General features: G+C 35.9%; 1 protein-coding gene across 2 annotated transcripts in view; it reads left to right on the top strand.

The window, feature by feature from the left end:
- Nucleotides 1–19,861, top strand: part of CCDC18 (coiled-coil domain containing 18) — a 112,085-nt gene that overhangs the window by 23,703 nt on the left and 68,521 nt on the right. For both annotated transcript variants that reach the window (XM_047785280.1, XM_047785281.1), the window contains 5 exons: nt 4,484–4,608; nt 5,983–6,143; nt 14,962–15,182; nt 16,767–16,877; nt 17,474–17,605. In XM_047785280.1, coding sequence (XP_047641236.1) covers nt 4,484–4,608; nt 5,983–6,143; nt 14,962–15,182; nt 16,767–16,877; nt 17,474–17,605 — 750 coding nt within the window. The remainder of the gene's footprint in view (nt 1–4,483; nt 4,609–5,982; nt 6,144–14,961; nt 15,183–16,766; nt 16,878–17,473; nt 17,606–19,861) is intronic.

Below are 19,861 nucleotides of genomic sequence, written 5' to 3'. Positions count from 1 at the left end.
ATGGGTGTAGCCAAAAATAAAATTTAAAAATTAGCCCCTGTACCCACTCCTATCCCTAGGGAACCACTAATCCACTTTCTGCCTGTAGTGATTTGTCTTTTCTGGACATTATATATAAATGAGTTATACAATATATAGTCTTTTGCATCTGGTCTTTTCATTCTTAATGTTTCTGAGGCTCTTTTACCGTAATGTATATCAGCATTTCATTTCCTTTTTTTTTTTTCTTGCTTTTCAGGGCCGCACTTGCGGCATATGGAGGTTCCCAGGCTAGGGGTCGAATTGCAGATACAGCTGCTGGCCTGCTCCACAGCTCATGGCAACACTGGATCCATAATCCACTGAGCAAGACCAGGGATTGAACCTGCAAGCTCATGGTTCCTAGTTGGATTCTTTTCTGCCGTGCCATGATGGGAACTCCTTCATTTTTTTTTTATTGAATATTTTTCCTTCGTATGGATATGCCACATTTTATTTATCGATTCACCAACAGGTAGAAGCATTTGGGTTGTTTCCAATTCTGGACTATTACGAATGATGCTGCTGTGAGCACCTGTATACAAGTCTCTGGCCATACATTTCTCTTGAGTAGATACCTAGGAGTAGAATGCTGAGTCATATGGAAAGTTTATGCCAAACTGTTTTCCAAAGTGGCTGCACCGTTTTATATTCTCACCAGCAGTGTAGGAGGATTTGTGTTTCTCTCCATCTTAGCCAATATTTGTTATTATCTGCCTTTTGATGATAGCCTTTTTAATGGATATTAATTGGTATTGCATTGTGGTTTTAGTTTACATTGCTCTATTGGCTCTGTTGAGCGACTTTTTCTATACGCATTAGAATGACACAGAATATCAAGATGTTTTATGGTAGCAGACAGCTACCTTTTCTCTATAAGTTATGTATATGACCATATTTATTTCTTTATTCATTCATTTTTTTTTGTCTTTTTTAGGGCTGCAGTGTGGCATGTGCAGGTTCCTAGACTAGAGGTATAATCAAAGCTGTAGCTGCTGACCTAAGGCCTACACCACAGCCACAGCCACAGCCACAGCCACAGCAACATGGGATCCGAGCCGTGTCTGCGACCTATACCGCAGCTTGCGGCAACACCGGATCCTTAACCCACTGAGTGAGGCCAGGGATCGAACCTGCGTCCTCATGGATGCTAATAAGATTCATTAACCTCTAAGCCATGACAGGACCTCCTATACGACCATATTTATAAGTGAGATTAGGAAGAAGGTAAGTATGCTTGTGTCAGAAATTTGTTATTGATAGATGAGATCTGTAAAGGTGAAATCAATAAATTTATCTGTGTATCACGATTGGTTTCATATATGGTTGAATGGTAGACTTAGCAATTTTAAACTGTCAAGGAATTATGAAGCTGAAAGGGATCTTTGTAATCATCTGATTCAGTACCATCATTTTATTGGTGAAAAAATGTACACAAGAAAGTAAATAATTTGCCCAGCCGTAATCATCTGATTCAGTACCATCATTTTATTGGTGAAAAAATGTACACAAGAAAGTAAATAATTTGTCCAGCTTGCTAGTGGCAGAATTAAAACTAGAATGTATGATTCCTGGTTCCCATCCCTATTATATCTACTTTCCTAGGGTGCTGATTGTTTGCTTAGATTTTTTTTTTTTTTTTTGGCTGCACCCATAGCATGTGAAAATTCCTGGGCCACAGATCCAGGCTGCACCACAGTAGTGATCCAAGCCACAGAAGTGACAATGCTGGATTCTTAACCCAGTGAATCATCTGGGAACTCCCAGATTTTTAATGTAATGTTTGCTTTTGAAATTGGGTAATAATAGGATGCAGGTAGCATTCATTTTATTTTTTAAAATTTTTATTATAGTTCATTTACAGTGTTCTGTCAGTTTCTGCTGCACAGCAAAGTGACTCAGCCATACATCCATATACATTCTTTTTTTCATATTATTCTCCATGATGGTCCATCACACGCGACTAGATATAGTTCCCAGTGCTGTACAGTAATATCTCATTGCTTATCCATTCCAAATGCAATAAGTTCACATCTACTAACCCCAAATTTCTAGTCCCTCCCCCTCCGTCTTGGCAATCATAAGTCTGTTCTCCATGTCCATGAGTTTTTCCCTTTTCTATAGATAGGTTCAATTGTGCCGTATATTAGATTCCAGATATGAGTGATATCATATTTGTCTTTCTCTTTCTGACTTACTTCACTTAGTATGAGCATCTCTGGTTCCATCCATGTTGCTGTAAATGGTGTTATTTTGTTCTCCTTTATGGCTGAGTCATATTCCATTGTGTATATATACCACATCTTAATCCATTCATCTGTCGATGAACATTTAGGTTGTTTCCATGTCTTGGCTATTGTGAATAGTACTGCAGTAAACATAGGGGTGCATTATTTTTTTCAATGAAAGTTTTTGCCTGGGTACATGCCCAGGAGTGGGATTGCTGGGTCATATGGTAGTTCAATATTTAGTTTTCTGAGGTACCTCCATACCTCAGTTTTCTACAGTGGTTGTACCAATTTAAATTCCCACCAACAGTGTAGGAGGGTTCCCTTTTCTCCATACCCACTCCAGCATTTGCTATTTGTTGACTTACTAATGATGGCCATTCTGACTGTTGTGAGGTGGTACCTCAATGTGCTTTTGATTTGCATTTCTCTAATAGTAATGTTAAGGATTTCTTCATGTGCCTGTCGGCCATCCGTATCTGTATGTCTTCTTTGGGGAAATGTCTATTTAGGTCTTCTGCCCATTTTTCAGTTGGTTTGTTTTTTTGTTTTAGTTTTAGTTTTTGTTTTTTGCTGTTGAGTTTTATGAGTTGTTTGTATATTTTGGAGATTAAGCTCTTGTCGGTTGTATCATTTGAAATGATTTTCTCCCATTCTGTAGGTTTTTTTGTTTTGTTTTGTTTTTATATAATTTCCTTTGCTGTACAAAAGCATTTAAATTTGATTAGGTCCCACTAGTTTATTTTTGTTTTTATTTCTATTGCTTTGAGAAACTGACCTAAGAGTACATTTATACAGTTGACATCAAAGAATGTTTTGCCTATGTTCTCTTTTAGGAGTTTTATGGTGTCTTATGTTTAAGTCTTTAAGCCATTTTGAGTTTATTTTTGTGCATGCTGAGTGTTCTAATTTCGTTGATTTACATGCATCTGTCCAGCTTTCCCAGTACCACTTACTGAAGAGACTCTCTTTTTCCCATTTTATATTCTTGCCTCCATTGTCAAAGATTAATTGACCATAGGTGTCCGGGTTTATTTCTGGGTTCTTTTTTCTGTTCCATTGGTCTGTATGTCTGTTTTGGTACCATTACGACAGCGTCTTGATAACTGTAGTTTTGTAATATTGTCTGAAGTCTGAGAGAGTTGTGCCTCCTGCTTGGGTTTTTTCCCCTCGGATTGCTTTGGGAATTCTGGGTCTTTTATGGTTCCATATAAATTTTTGGATTGTTTGTTCTAGTTCTGTGAAAAATGTCATGGATAATTTGATAGGGATTGCATCAAATCTGTAGATTGCTTTGGGCAGTATGGCCATTTTAACGATATTAATTCTTCCAGTCCAGGAGCATGAAATATCTTTCCATTTCTTTGAATCCTCTTTAATTTCCTTGATTAATGTTTTATAGTTCTCAGCATATAAGTCTTTCGCCTCCTTAGTCAGGTTTATTCCTAGGTATTTAATTTTGTGTGTGTGTGACTTTAGAAGGTATTGTAGGTAGCATTCATTTTAAATTGATACTTTCATTTGACTTGGTATCGAGAATTACTTTATATATGGTTCTGAAAGTGATGTAGTAATATATGCTTGATCTCATGTAACATGGTTTGGAAATGGAGATTTTTTTTCTATTTCTAAAAAGTGTGGTTTGGTTATATAGTTCGAAGGTAAAAGTCATTAAGTGCTTACCTTGCTCCCTTTTTTCAACTAATACTCCATTATTCAAAACATACAGAATACATATGAGACCACTGTAGCACATTTGCTAAATCTGGGAAATGTATTGTGATATCTACTTCAGACATTTTTAGAATAAAGTTTTATAGGGAAATATCCTCATTATGTATCCTCTGATGCCCTTTCTCTCCCTCTCTCCTCAGAGGAAGCTCCTGTTCTGAAATTCATGTGTATCCTTTTTGTCCATATTTTAAATATTGCCACATAAGGATGTATATGGGAAAAAAATATATTTGTATAGTTTAGTGCGTTTTAAAACTACCACACATGCCTCTGTTGTTTTTCACTGTTACATTATGTGATGTCGCCATAATGATGTATGTAATACAGGTTTATTTCAACTATTGCGGTTTTCCCATTATGTTTTAAATTTTTACATTCTCCTATTGATGATGTTAGATTGTTTCTGTTAAATTCACACAAAATTTTTTAAACTTGGAGTTCTGCATAAAAAAATTACATCATAGATATTATAAGTTCATATATGTTTGTTTTTAAACTTGCAGTTAAAAAGAGAGATGTTTGGTTTTAAATCATCTTTTTATAAGCACCAGACCAGTAGTTTGTCAAACAAGGAAGACAGTTATATTGGCTGCTGTGAGACAAATAAAATGGTGATTTCGGAATTGAGGTATGGTTTTCAGATGCTCAAGTTGTAGCAAATATAATATATTTTTAAATTGGTAATTAAATGAGGATGTTTAGTTGAGAAGTTGAAAAATATGCAGAAAGGTCTAATGTATGTTATAACAGATATCCATATTTTTAAACTAATAATTGATTCTTAACATATTTTGATATTTTTTCAAATCTGTTTCTTTAAATAAAAAATGAAACATTACAGGGTGGATAATACCTTTGATCCTTATCACTAATCCCATTCTCCTCCTAAGTATCCACTATCATGAATTGGGTGTATAATCTTCAATTCATTTGTGTATGTTTACACTCTTATACACTCATTTATTGTTTTTTAATTGTAAATTTTCAAATTTATCCATGTTGAGGTAGGTAGGTGGAGTGATTGATCAATGGATGGATTAGTGTGTTTAGTGTTAATAGCTATATAAGAGTCTATCCTGTAACTCTGTCACAATTTATCTATTCCTTTATTAGTAGTTACCTTAGGAGTTCTTGTTGTGGCTCGGCAGAAACAAATCTGACTAGCATCCATGAGAACGCAGGTTCGATCCCTGGCCTCACTCAGTGGGTTAAGGATCTAGTGTTGCCATGAGCTGTGGTGTAGGTCACAGACGTGGCTCAGATCCCTTTTTGCTGTGGCTGTGGTGTAGGCCAGCAGTTACAGCTCTGATTCAGCCCCTAGCATGGGAATTTCCATATGTCACGGGTGCAGCCCTAAAAAGCAATAATAATAATAATAATAATAATAGTTACCTTGTTACTAGTTTTCCTCTATTACAAATAGCACTGCAAAATATATACACATACATGTTTCCTGTACAGTATGGGAGAGTTTCTCTAGCAAATATTTCTAAAAGTAAAATTGCTGGGTCATAGGGTGTATACTATAAGTTTCTAAATTGGCAGTTTCAGTGTAATCAGTGGTGTATAAGAGTTTCAATATCCTGGCCAATAGTTGACTAATATCAGGAGTTTTAACTTTATATTATATTTTGAAAAAAAAATTTTTTCCATGTCTTTTTTTTTTGTCTTTTTAGGGCCTCACCTGCAGCGTATGGAGGTTACCAGACTAGGGGTCGAATTGAGCTGTAGCCCCCGGCCTACACCATAGTCACAGCAAGGCGGGATCTGAGCCGCGTCTGTGACCTACACCACAGCTCATGGCAACGCCAGATCCTTAAACCACTGAGCGAGGCCAGGGATCGAACCCACATCCTCACAGTTGCTAGTCGTGTTCGTTATCCACTGAGCCACGACAGGAACTCCTCTATTTTGAAAATTTTTAATTTGAAAGGTAAAAATGATCTGAGGTATTTTTATAGTCTCTTTCTAATAATTTTTGGTTTACTTTCTTTTGTGCCAGGATTAAGCTTGCAATAAAAGAGGCAGAAATTCAAAAGCTTCAGGCAAACCTGACTGCAAATCAGTTATCTCACAATCTCATTGCTTGTAATGATAACCAACAAAGTGGCAAATTAAACAGTGTAGAAACAGAACCTATAAAATTAGGAGGTAATCAAGTAGGTGAGTATATTATGTTCAATTCTTTTAATAAGTTATTTTTAGAATTCTTTATGATAGTTTTTTAAAAAAATTATAGTTGATTTACAATGTTCTGTCAATTTCTGCTGTACAGCAGAGTGACCCAGTTATAAATACATATACATTCTTTTTCTCATTATCTTCTATAATGTTCTATCGCAAGTGATTGGATATAGTTCCCTACATGTGATAGTTTTTAAAAGAAGTAGATTATCAACTGTTTGGTTTCTATTATTAAACATACTTGATAATCTGTTATTACTACTTATGTGTTGATAAGACAGCAAAAATTATTTCAGAGTTCTTGAACTTTGCATCATTCTTTAAAAATTACTTTATTGAAGTAAAATTGATTTACATAATGCATTCTTTCGAAGTATTTGGAAAATGTTTCTTTTTTCCTATATTGTTTACCTGGTTACCATCACCACAATCAAGATGTACAACAGCCCCCTTAACTTCCTGGGAAATGTTCCAAGACCCCCAGTGAATGCCGGAAGCTGTAGATAGTACTGAACCCTATTACTGCTACATTTTTTTCCAACACTTACATACCTAGGATCAAATTTAACTTGTAAATTAGGCACAGTAAGAGATTAACAATAATAACATAATAAAATAGAATAGTTATAATGACATACTATAATAAAAGTTATGTGGATGTGACCTATCTCTCTCAAAATACCTTATTAAACAAATTTAATGCCTTTTCCATCTTCGCACATTGTGGGTGTAACTTTTGTAGATTGAGGTCTGACAGCAAAACTAGTACAAATTTTTTTTTCTTCGCAGTTTCGCAGATAGAAGATTCTTTCTTACCATAGATCTTTGCAACCTTAGCATACATTTTATTTTCTTTCCTTATTAAGTCTAGAACTTTCACCTTTCACTGAAACGCAGTATGTTATGGCTTCTCTTTGCTAGCGTCATTGTTCTTGCACTCTGGGACCGTCATTAAGTGAAATAACACAAGCACTGCCATACTGCCACAGCCAATTTGATAACCTAGATGGTTTCTAAGTGACTAACAGGCAAGGGTACTCTGGAAAAAGGAATTATTCACATCCTAGGCAGGGTGGAGCTGAGCAGCAAAGGACATTGTGAAACTTCATCAAGCTAATTGGAATAACACATGGTTTAAAACTTACGAATTGTTTTTTTCTGGAATTTTCCCTTTATTATTTTCTAGCCTCAGTTGACAGCAGGTCACTGAAAGGGCAGAGTGTGAAACTGAGGATAAGGGAGATCGGCTGTGTGATATTTCTCTCAGGATCCTTATATTCCTTCCAGTTTACTTTGTGTTGAATTTTCTCTTTTTAAAAAAATTTTCTTGGAGTTCCCGTCGTGGCACAGTGGTTAACAAATGTGACAAGGAACCATGAGGTTGCAGGTTTGATCCCTGGCCTTGCTCAGTGGGTTAAGGATCCTGTGTTGCTGTGGCTCTGGCATAGGCTGGCGGCTACAGCTCTGATTAGACCCCTAGCCTGGGAACCTCCATATGCTGCAGGAGCGGCTCAAGAAAAGGCAAAAAGACAAAAAAAAAAAAAAACAATTTCTTAAAGCTTAGATTATTGACTTTATTTTATTTTTTTTTCCTCCGGCTGCGCCCATCTATGTACGCATGCATGCTACAGCGTGGCAATGCCAGATCCTTAACTCACTGAGCCAAGTGGGGACTCCAGATTATTAACTTTAAGCCTTTCTTCGTTTCAAATGTATTTAAGGGTATAAATTTCTCTTCAGGCAGTGCTTTAGTGCATCCCACTAATTTTTATGTTTATATGTGTTCATTTTATTCACTTCAAAATATAATATCTCTTATGTGTGTTTCTTTGCATTTGAGACATTTTCCAAATATCTCCATATTAAGAGCAGTGCACATTAGATCATTACTATTAAACAAATTCATGAATGAACCTGATTTCTGTTTCTTTAATGTTTTGAGATTTAGTTTATTGCTCAGCATGTGATCTTGATGAATATTCCAGAGTCACTTGAAAAATTCTATGTTCTAATTATGGGGTGGAATTTTTTCCCCCAGTTCTTTTGAGATATAGTTGACGTACAGCACTGTATAAGTTCATGTAAAGCATATTATGTATTATAAATGTTTTCTGAAATGATTACCACAGTAAATTTAGTTAACATCCATCATATCATGTACATACCAAAAAAAGGAAAAAGGTTTTTTTTTTCTTTTATGTGCACTTGTAGGATCTGCTCTCTTAACAGCTTTCGAATAAACCATACAGCAGTGTAATCAGTGTCCATGTTGTACTTTAGGACTCACTTTTACTTTTAATATGCTTGGTTCTTAGCCAGTAAGTAACATGAAGTAACCACTGTGTAGAAGAAAACTTGCAATATTTGTAATAATAGCAAATCACTTGAATACTTTATGTATGATTATCTAGGTTATTAGGTAGTCATTTTAAGACCCTTTGGGTTTTGTTTATTTACTTGTTTATTGCTTAAAAATTTGAGTATTACCCTTTCTTCCTTTCTTTCCTCCTTCCTTTCTTCTCCTTTTTTTCTTTATTATTAAAGTATAGTTGACCTTCAACCCTGTGTTAGTTTTAGGTGCACAACATAATGATTCAACATTACAAAATCACCACAGTAAGCTTAGTTGCCATCTGTCCCCATACAATGTAGTTACAGTATTATCGACTGTATTCCCCATACTTTACCTTTCATCCCTGTGACTTATTTATTTTGTGACTGGAAGTTTGTGTCTCTTGATCTGTCCCACCTATTTCACTATCACTTCCTCCTTTCCCATCCCCTACTGCAATGACCAGTTTGTTCTGTGTATCTATGAGTCTCTGTTTTGTTATGTTTGTTCCTTTGTTTTTTTTTTTTTTCTTTCTTGATTCTGCTTATGAGTGAGATCATACAGTTTTTGTCTTTGTCTGGCTTTATTTCACTTAGCATAATACCTTCTAGATCCATCCATGTTGTTGTAAATGGCAGAATTTTGTTCTATTTTATGGCTGATTTTCTCTTGTATAAATGCATTCCATGTATACATCTTCTTTATCCATTCATCCATTGATGAACACTTAGGTTGCTCCTATGATCTTGGCTATTGTAAATAATCTGTGATGAATGTAGGAGTGCAGGTATCTTTTCTAATGAGTATCTTGTTTTCTTCAGAAAAATACTCAGAAGTGGAATTGCTAGATCATATGGTAGTTCTATTTTTAATTTTTGAGGAACCCCCACTCTGTTTTCCACGGTGGCCGCACCAATTTACATTCCTGCTAGCAGGGCACGAGGGTTCTCTTTATTCCCACATTCTTGTCAACACTTTTTATCTGTTACCTTTTTATTTTTTTATTTTTTTGGCCAAAATGTGGCGTATGGAATTCCCCAGCCAGGGACTGAATCTGAGTCGGAGTTGTGACCTACACCACAGATGCAGCAGTGCCAGATCCTTAACCCACCTTACCTGCTGCACTATATGTCAACTATTCCTCAGTAAAACTGGAAGACAACTATAAATGTAGTAAAATTCATTCATTAAGAAATTAAAAAATACCATAAAAAAACTGGAAGAAAAACAATAAAGTTTTTTTTTTTTTTTTCTTTTTAGGGCCACACTTGCAACATATGAAAATTCCCAGGCTAGGGGTCAAATTGGAGCTACAGCTGCCGGCCTACACCACAGCCACAACAACATGGGATCTCAGCCGTGTCTGTGACCTACACCACAGCTCAAGGCAACGTCGTATCCTTAACCCACTAAGCGAGGCCAGGGATCAAAACTGCCTCCTCATGGAGTCTATTGAGATTTTGTTTCTGCTGAGCCACGGCAGGAGCTCCAATAAAGTATTTTTAAAATGTAAAGAAAAAGGTAGTCTGGTTAGATTCTTTTGCATATCTCTGTCCAGCTTTTCCAATACCATTTATTAAAGGGACTGTCCTTTTCCCATTGTATATTCTTGTCTCCTTTGTCATAGATTAACTGAACATGTAAGTGGGGGTTTATTTCTGGGCTGTCTGCTTTGTTCCATTGAACTGTATGTCTGTTTTTATGCCAGTGCCATAGTGTTTTGATTGCTGTAGTATAGGTTCAAATCAGGGAACATACCTCCAGCTTTGTTCTTTCTCAAGACTATTTTTGGCTATGTGGGGTTTTCTGTGTTCCCATACAGATTTGTTTCCTTCAGATAAATATCCAGAAGAGGACTTGCTGGATTGTATGTCAGTTCTTATTTAAAAATTTTTTTTCTCTTTATCAGCTGCCCCTGCAGCATATGGAAGTCCCCAGGCCAGGGACTGAATTCCAGCCAGAGCTTTACCCTACGCCATAGCTGCAGCAACACTGGATCCTTAACCCACTGTGCCAGGCTGGGGATCAAAGCTCCAGAGACAAGCTGGATCATTAACCCACTGCAGCACAGCCAGAATTCCTACTTTAAACTTTTTGAGGAACCTCCATACTGTTCTTTATATTCACTGAATCAGTTTACGTTCCTACCAGTAATGTGCAGGGGTTCCCTTTTCTCAACATCCTTGCCAGGAGTTTTGATAATAGCTCTTCTAACAGGTGTTGGGCGATGTCTCATTGTGGTTTTCATGTAAGTTTTCCTGATGACAAGTGATGTGAAGCACTTTTACATATACCTGTTGATCAGTGGGGTCTTCTCTGGAAAAGTGTCTAATCCTCTGCCCCCCCCCCCTTTTTTTTTTGCTGTTGAATTATATTTTTCTTTTTTAAAACAGTTTTTATTATAGTTTATTTACAATGTTCTGTCGATTTCTGCTGTACAGCAAAGTGACCCAGTTGTACATATATATATACATTCTTTTTCTCACATTATCTTCCATCATGTTCCATCACATGTGACTAGATATAGTTCTCTGTGCTACACAAGGAACTATAAGCAGGATCTTATTGCTTATCTACTCCAAATGTGGTAGTTTGCATCTACGAACTACCAGTCTTGAGTATTAACCCCTTATCAGATGTATAATTTGAAAATATCTTCTCCCCTTCCATAGGTTGACTTTTCATTTTGTTGATGGTTTCTTTTGCTGCACAGGAGCTTTTTAGTTTGATAGAGTGACACTCATTTGTTTTTGCTTTTGGTGTATAATTCAAAGAAATCTGCCAAGACTGATGCTAGGAGAGAATAGTTTATGTTTTTCTCTAGGAATTTTATGGTTTCTGGCCTTATGTTCACATTTTTAAGTCATTTATTAAAAAATTTTTTTACTTTTTTTTCAACTTTTTTTTTTTTTTTTTTTTTTTTTTTGCTTTTTAGGGCTGCACCCGCAGTATATGGAGTTCCCAGGCTAGGGGTTGAATCGGAGCCCTAGCTGCCAGCCTATGCCACAGCCACAGCAATGTGGCATCCAAGCCGCATCTGTGACCTACACCATAGCAAATGGCAACACCAGATCCTTAACCCACTGAGCAAGGCCAGGGATTGAACCTGCAACCTCATGGATCCTAGTTGGGTTTGTTAACCACTGAGCCAGGAAGGGAACTCCCTCCCAAATTTTTTTTTATTTTTTATTTTTTATTTATTTATTTATTTATTTATTTATTTGTCTTTTTGCTTTTTCTAGGGCCACTCCCGCAGCATATGGAAGTTCCCAGGCTAGGGATCCAATTGGAGCTGTAGCCACTGGCCTACGCCAGAGCCACAGCAACGCGGAATCCAAGCCACATGTGCAACCTACACCACAGCTTATGGCAACGCCAGATCCTTAACCCACTGAGCAAGGCCAGGGACCGAATCCATAACCTCATGGTTCCTAGTCGGGTTCGTTAACCACTGCACCACGACGGGAACTCCCCCAATTTTTTTTTTTAAATGGCTGGACCTGCAACATACGGAAGTTACCATGCTAGGGGTCAAATTAGAGCTTCAGCTGTAGGCCTGTGCCACAGCCAAAGCAACGCCTTACTGTTTTCTTCCTTTGATCTATTTGTTTTTATGCCAATACTGTACTTTTTTATGGCTACGCCTACAACACATGGAAGTTCCTGGGCCAGCTGTCGAATTGGAGCTGCAGCTGAGTCCTACACCACAGCTACAGCAACACTGGATCCAAGCTGCATCTACAACCTACACTGCAATTTACAGCAGTACCAATCCTTAACCCACTGAGTGAGACCAGGGATTAAACTTTCATCCTCACAGAGATAGCATCAGGTCCTTAACTTGCTGAGGCGTGATGGGAACTCCAGCCAGTGCTATACTTTTTTTATTGCTGTAGCTTTGTAATATAGTTTGAAATCAGGCAGTGTGATCCTCTAGCTTTGTTCTTCTTTCTCTTTTATGGTTCCATATAAATTTTAGGATTGTTCAATTTCTGTGGGAAAAGCCATTGGAATTTTGATGGGGTTGAATTAAATCAGTAGATCACTTTGGGTAGTATGGTCATTTTCACAATGTTAATTCTTCTAATCTATGAGCATGAAATATCTTTCCATTTATTTGTGTCTTCAATTTCTTTCATCAGTGTCCAGTATACAGATCTTTTACCTCCTTGGTTGTATTCATTCCTAAGTATTTTACTCTTTTTGAATCAGTCGTAAATGGGATTGTTTTCTTTTTTAAAATTCTTTTATTAAAGTATAGTTGATTTATAGTGCTGTGTCAATTTTGGCTGTACAACAGAGTGACCCAGTCATACATATATAGTGCATTCTTTTTTTTTGGTGTTATCTTCCAGCATGTTCTGTCATAAGAGACTGGATATAGTTCCCTGTGCTGTGCAGTAGGACCTCATTGCTTATCCATTCTAAATGTAATAGTTTGCATCTAGCATCCCTAAACTCCCCATCCATCCCACTTCCTCTTCCCCCTCCACTGTCAGCCATAAGTCTACTCTCCATGCCTGTGAGTCTGTTTCTTTTCTGTAGACAGATTTGTTTGTGCCACATTTTAGATTCCACATATAAGTGATATCATATGGTATTTGTCTTTCTCTTCTGACTTACTTAGTATGAGAATCTCTAGTTGCATCCACATTGCTGCAAATGGCATTATTTTATTCTTTTTTAGGATTGAGTAGTATTCCATTGTGTATATATACCACATTGTCTTAAATAAATGGAATTGTTTTCTAAATTTCTCCTTCTGATAGTTCAGTTTATTAAGGATTAAGATTTTTCCCACTTGAAATGTGGAAAATTTACAAGATTATATATCCCTTTACCATTCCTGTTTTATATTGTTATTGTACAATGTATTACACTAACATACATTGAAACCCTCACTAGGCAGTGCTTTTTCCTTTCAACTGTCTGATAGTTTATCACTCCAGATATTTTTTAATTAGTATTTGCCTGGTATGACTTTTTCCATCCTTTTAACCTATATATTTATCTATAAGTGGGTTTTTAACAGAAAGCATATAATTGGTTTTTGCTTTTATAACCAGTCTTTTTGCTCTTTAATTGGAATGTTCAAATTACTTACATATAATGTAACTGTTGACCTTTTTGGCTTTAAATCTACCATCTTGGTATTTGTTTGCTATTCTATTGGCCTTTCTTCTTCTTTTTTCTTTCCTTCTTTTGGATGAATTGTATTTTAGCATTCCATTTTTAATGTCCTCTGCTGAGTAACTGATTATACCTCTTTATTTTTTCAGTGGTTAACATGGGCATCTCTACCTTGTAATGCTCAATCGTAAAGTACAGTGAGTTGCTAGTAGCAGAAATGCCAGCAGAGAAAATCAGATATCTAAATGATTAGAGGGAATACAGAAGAGAAATAAGATCAGTGGAGGGAATTCTAGTTATTAGAAGTGGTTGTAGTATATATCATAGATTCTCTGATATCGAAGAACAGAGCCAATGATAGATTGCTTAGAAAGTGAATTTTTAGGAATTTGGAGAATTCATGGGAAATGGTACTTATACAACCCTTGAAGGCATATATCTCTACTTGTTTCCACATCTTTGTGTTCTCATGTAATCTCTACATTATGCATCTACTTTAAAGCATGCCTGAAAACTTGTTTACCTTTGGGTGGGTGTAGGTGTATTCATTTATAGTGGAGAAAAGATGTATTCAAACCTCTGATAACCCTCAGTAGTTTTAAAAATCATCTCTGAATTTTTTTTTTTTGTTTGTTTTGCCATTTCTTTGGCCACTCTTGTGGCATGTGGAGGTTCCCAGACTAGGGGTCCAATCGGAGCTGTAGCCACTGGCCTGTGCCAGAGCCACAGCAACGCGGGATCCAAGCCGAGTCTGCGTACACCACAGCTCACAGCAACGCCGGATCGTTAACCCACTGAGCAACCTCATGGTTCCTAGTCGGATTCGTTAACCACTGCGCCACGACGGGAACTCCCCATCTCTGAATTCTTATCAGCTAGTTTAGACTAAGAAGGATTCCCTGTTTTTGGCTTCTTAACCTAGATCTATAATATATCAAAATATTATTGAAAATCACAAGTTATCCAGAGAAATTTATGATAAACTTCAGTTTTAGAATACAGGACATTGTGTGTTTTGGATTTTTTTTTTTAATGATAGTTTGTATCCCAACAATGAGATTTTTAAAGATGGAGGAGAGCTCTTTGTGGTACTAAGCAATAGTAGAAACGTGGGTGATTCAGAAGGACTTATTCCTACTTTGTTTTGTATTTACTAGTATAAAGTACCTTGCTTACCGTGTTCCTTCATTATATTTGCCTTAGTGTATGTTTTATTCTCCATCCTCTTTAGTATTTTTTAGATCAGAAGCTAAACTTATGATTAAATCTTTTCAACATTGAAATAGGTGTTATTCTTTAAAGTTTTATGCAGAACAATTTTCTTTTTATTAACAGAAAATATTAGAGATCAAAGTCAATATACTGTGAACAAGCAGTATGAAAGAGAAAGGCAAAGACTTGCTTCTGGAATAGAAGAATTACGTGATAAGTTGATGCAAATAGAAGCTGAGAATTCTGATTTGAAGGTTAACATGGCTCACAGAACTAGTCAGTTTCAGCTGATTCAAGAGGAGCTGCTTGAGAAAGCTTCAAATTCTAGCAAGCTTGAAAGTGAAGTAAGATTCAGTCAGCTGTTTATATGTACTCCATTTTGAGATGAGAAAAAAGTATTGATGTCGGATTATATGGTATCGTATAGATTTATGCACTAAAAAAAATTAGTGGTACCACATAATTTACTACTTTTTCTAAAGATTATTTTTGGAAACTTTTGGGTTTTAATATATGTTAAAAGTAGGAAAATATTCTAGTGACTAAATTTGGTGAAATTTAAACTGTACTGCACTCTATTATTTCTTCCAAGTGTAAGTTAACATGGCTAACACATGTTTACAGGTAAAAAATTTGGATTATGTAATTGGAAATAAAGGAGTAGTAAAAGAGAATTTCAGAATTTAACAAGCAGTAGCACCACCTGAAAAGCCTGTTAATCAGTAGATATGGAGTAATAAATTAGTAAGGAGTAAGTTCTGAATTAGTAGATAGGAAATAATGATAAGGAATCTGATTTTTTTTTTTTTTCTTTTTTGACTGCACCCTTGGCCTACGGAAGTTCCCAGGCTAGGTATTGAATCTGAGCCAGAGCTGTGACCTATGCCACAGCTGCAGCAATGCTGAATCCTTAACCCACTGTGCTGGGCTGGGGATCGAACTAGCACCTCCACAGAGGTAAGCTGCATCATTAATCCACTGTGCCACAGCGGGAACTCTCAGAATCTGCAGTTTCAAACAACTGCATGTGAATCTGATGCATTTGTGAACATTCTGAAAAGGGGATAATGTATGTTTTATGAATATCTGATGTTCATTTCCACTGAGGACAGAACAGGGATGCTTTTTAGGTAATTGTGGACTAGGGCTACGTGTGTATATACTGTACTCAACCTTCAAGCCAGAGGCTGCATTTGATTATGAGGGCACTTTTTAAATGTCTAATTTCTAATCTTAAAGGCTGAGCCAAGACTAGGGAAAAGACCTGTCAGATAGGAACTTACGTTTACTTAGAAAATTGCCAAAAACTGAGGTTAAGCACTTTTTAAAAAAATTAAAATAGGAGTTCCCGTTGTGGCTCAGTGGTTAACGAATCCGACTAGGAACCATGAGGTTGCAGGTTCAATCCCTGGCCTTGCTCAGTAGGTTAAGGATCCGGCCTTGCCATGAGCTGTGGTGTAGGTCGCAGATGCGGCTTAGATCCCACGTTGCTGTGCCTCTGGCATGGGCCTGCAGCTACAGCTCCAATTAGACCCCTAGACTGGGAACCTCCATATGCCAAGGGAGCGGCCCTAGAAAAGGCAAAAAGACAAAAAAAAAATTAAAATATTTAGCACAATCTTGTTGAAAATATAGAAAGGGACAGAGAAGGAAATAAAACGTTGATAATTCTACCCGTAGAAATTACTACTGTTAATATTTTATTACACTAATTTCAGTCTTTAACACCAGCTTTTTTTGAAAAAGCTACTTTTAAGTAATGGGTTGGGTTCAGTCCTATTTGAACATATGAGTCTGAATTAAATTACTTGTGTATTATATAGATGGAATAAGCTATATCATATTTCTGGTCTTCCTTTCGCTGTTTTTCCTCTGAATTATCACTTATTTTTAAAAAATAATTTTTATTCATTTCATTGTGTTTTCAGATGACAAAGAAATGTTCCCAACTTTTAACTCTAGAGAAACAGCTGGAAGAAAAAATAGTTGCTTATTCCTCTATTGCTGCAAAAAATGCAGAACTAGAACAGGAACTTATGGTAAAAATTACCCTTTTTTTTTTGCTTTGAATTCACTGTGGCTTTAAGGAACTTAATTTGTAGTAGCATGTTTGTTTTAATATCATTATTCTAATATATGCCATTATAGGAAAAGTATAAATTCTACCAAACTTTTCTGATTATTCAATTTTTATTTCTATATTTTTATTATTATTTTTTTGGCTGTGCCCACGGCATGTGGAAGTTCCCAGGCCAGGAACTGAACCTGTGCCACAGCAGCAACCCTAGCTGTTGTAGTGACAACGCCAGATCCTTGCCTTGCTGTGCCACATAATTTAATATACTTTTAAGTTAATATGGCAAGTTGTTACCTAAATTGTCTCATTTTTATTTTATAGAATTGAAGGAAATGGTATTAGTTCTTTGATATGCTTCACGGTAATTTTAAATAGTTTAATCTTATCATTTTGATACAGTTGTTTAAATAACCACTGTCTCTTTTTTATAAATATTTCAATGCTTTTGAAATTTGACACAACTACTATAACTCTTTGAAAAATAGAGTATGATAAATTGTATACTTTACTAGTATACTTTTCTGTAAAACTAGTTCTAAAGTACTTTTGTATTTCTAGGAAAAGAATGAAAAGATTAGAAGTCTAGAAACCAATATCAATACAGAGCATGAGAAAATTTGTTTAGCTTTTGAAAAGGCAAAGAAAATTCATCTTGACCAGCATAAAGAAATGGAAAAACAAATTGAAAGAGTAAGACATTAATTATGTTTTTATAAGTAGATGTAATACATATTTAGAATATGAATGCTGAAAAGAAACTTAAACATTTTTAGTGTGGCTTTCCTTATTTTAATAGACGAGGAAGCAAAGACATAGAAAAGTTAGTGGCAAGTAGTGTAATTAGAATCCCATTACTTCTGGATCATTTTACAATGCTTTTTATTTAGTACTGCTGCCATTTCAGTTTTGATCTTTTTTTTTTTGACATCGTCAAACTAAGAGTGATTCTGTAGACTCTTTCCTCTAGATATATCAGTTGTTTAAAGATTGGTTAAGAGTAGAAGCTCTCTTAATCTTGGGTTTAAAAGTGAAGAGTAAAAGCGAAAACAAAAGTAAAGAAGAAACTACAGGTCCAGAAAAACATGACTAGATAAAAAACTGATGAGTTGGATGGGTTTAATGGCAGAATACAGCTAATACACATAAAAATGTATAATCTGGAAATACTTTGTATGATATCTATTTTGTAAAATACATTGAGACCCAAATTTGTGGCCTAACGTATTGTCTGTCCTGGAAAGTATCTCGTGTATACCTGAGAAGAATGTACCTTCTTTTGTTTTGAGGTAGAGTGTGCTGTGTATGTCTGTTAAGAAGGATTGGTTTAATGTATTGAGCCCTCTATTTCCTTCCTCATACTCTTTCTGAGTGTTCTATCGATTACTGAGAATGAGATATTGAAGTCTCCAACTATTATTGTACAACTGCTATTTCTCATTTTAATTCAGTCTGCTTTTGTTTCATATATTTTGAAAGTCTATCTTCGGCATGTAAATGCTTTATAATTATTATATCTTATTGCTGTTATCATAGTCTTTTATGAGCATATATTATCTACCTTTGTCTCTTATATCTGATTTGTCTGATATTACCATAGCTACCTCCGCTCCCTCTTTCTTACTATTTACATGGAATCTTTTCCCATTCTTTCATTTTCAATCTGTTTGTACCTTTGGATCTAAAATGAGTCTCTCGGGAGTTTCCATTGTGGCTCAGTGTTAGCGGAACCCAACTGGTATCCACGAGGATGTAGGTTCGATCCCTGGCTTTGCTCAGTGAGTTAAGGATCCATTGCCATGAGCTGTGGTGTAGATAGCAGACACAGCTCGGATCTAGCATTGCTGTGGCTGTGGTGTAGGCTGGTGGCTACAGGTCCAAGTCAGCCCCTAGCTTGGGAACTTCCATATGCTGCAGGTGTGACCCTAAAAAGACCAAAATATTAAATAAATAAATAATTAAATAATAAATAAATAAAATGAGTCTCTTGTAGACAACATCTAGCTGGATACGTGATTTTCTCCATTTATGCCTTTTAGAGAGTTTACTCCATTTGCTTTTAGAGTAATTGCTGATAAGGAGGGACTTCTGTCATTTTGGTCTTTGTTTTCTATATGCCTTATAGCTTTTTTATCCTTCATTTCCTATATTACTATCTTTTTTTTTTTTGGCCACACCTCTGGCATGTGGAAATTCCTGGTAGAACCTGTACCACAGCAGTAACTTGAGCCACAGCAGTGACAGTGCCAGATACTTAACCTGCTGAGCCACCAGGAACTCCCATTATTGTCTTTTTCTGAATTTTGTTGATTTTTTTGTAGTGAAATTTTAAAATTCCTTTCTCATTTCCCTTTGTGTATATTTTATAGCTATTTTCTTTGTGGTTACTATGGGGATGACATTTAACATCCTAAAGTTATAATACTTTAATTTGAATTTATGCCACCATAATTTTCAATGATATACAAAAATTCTGTTCCTTTAAAAATTATCTCCATGCCTTTTGGTTGTTAATGTCACAGAATTACATTTTTATACATTATATGCCCTAAAACACAAATGTAATTTCTTCAAATGGATTTGTCTCTTAAATTATATGGAAAACAGGATTTGTAGTCACAAACCAAAGTTACAGTAATATTAGTTTTTACACTAGTAACTTTTTTCCTTTAAATATATTAGTCTCTTAAATCATTTAGAAAGTAAAAAGTGGAAGTTATAATCCTTTTTTATAACAATACTAACTTTTACAATTACCCATGTATTTATTAAGATTTTTATTTCTACATATGGCTTCGTTACCGTCTAGTGTTCTTTCATTTTTAATTTGCAGAATTCCCTTGAGTATTTCGCGCAGGGCATGTCCAGCGGTCACATAATTTCCTCAGCTTTTATCTCTCTGGGAGTGTCTTACTTTCTCCCTCATTTTTGAAGGACAGTTCTGCCAGA

This window comes from Phacochoerus africanus, chromosome 6 (assembly GCF_016906955.1).
Source record: "Phacochoerus africanus isolate WHEZ1 chromosome 6, ROS_Pafr_v1, whole genome shotgun sequence".
Taxonomy (NCBI): domain Eukaryota; kingdom Metazoa; phylum Chordata; class Mammalia; order Artiodactyla; family Suidae; genus Phacochoerus; species Phacochoerus africanus.
The sequence above is the reverse complement of the archived record's forward strand: the minus strand, read 5'-3'. Positions and strand labels throughout refer to the sequence as shown.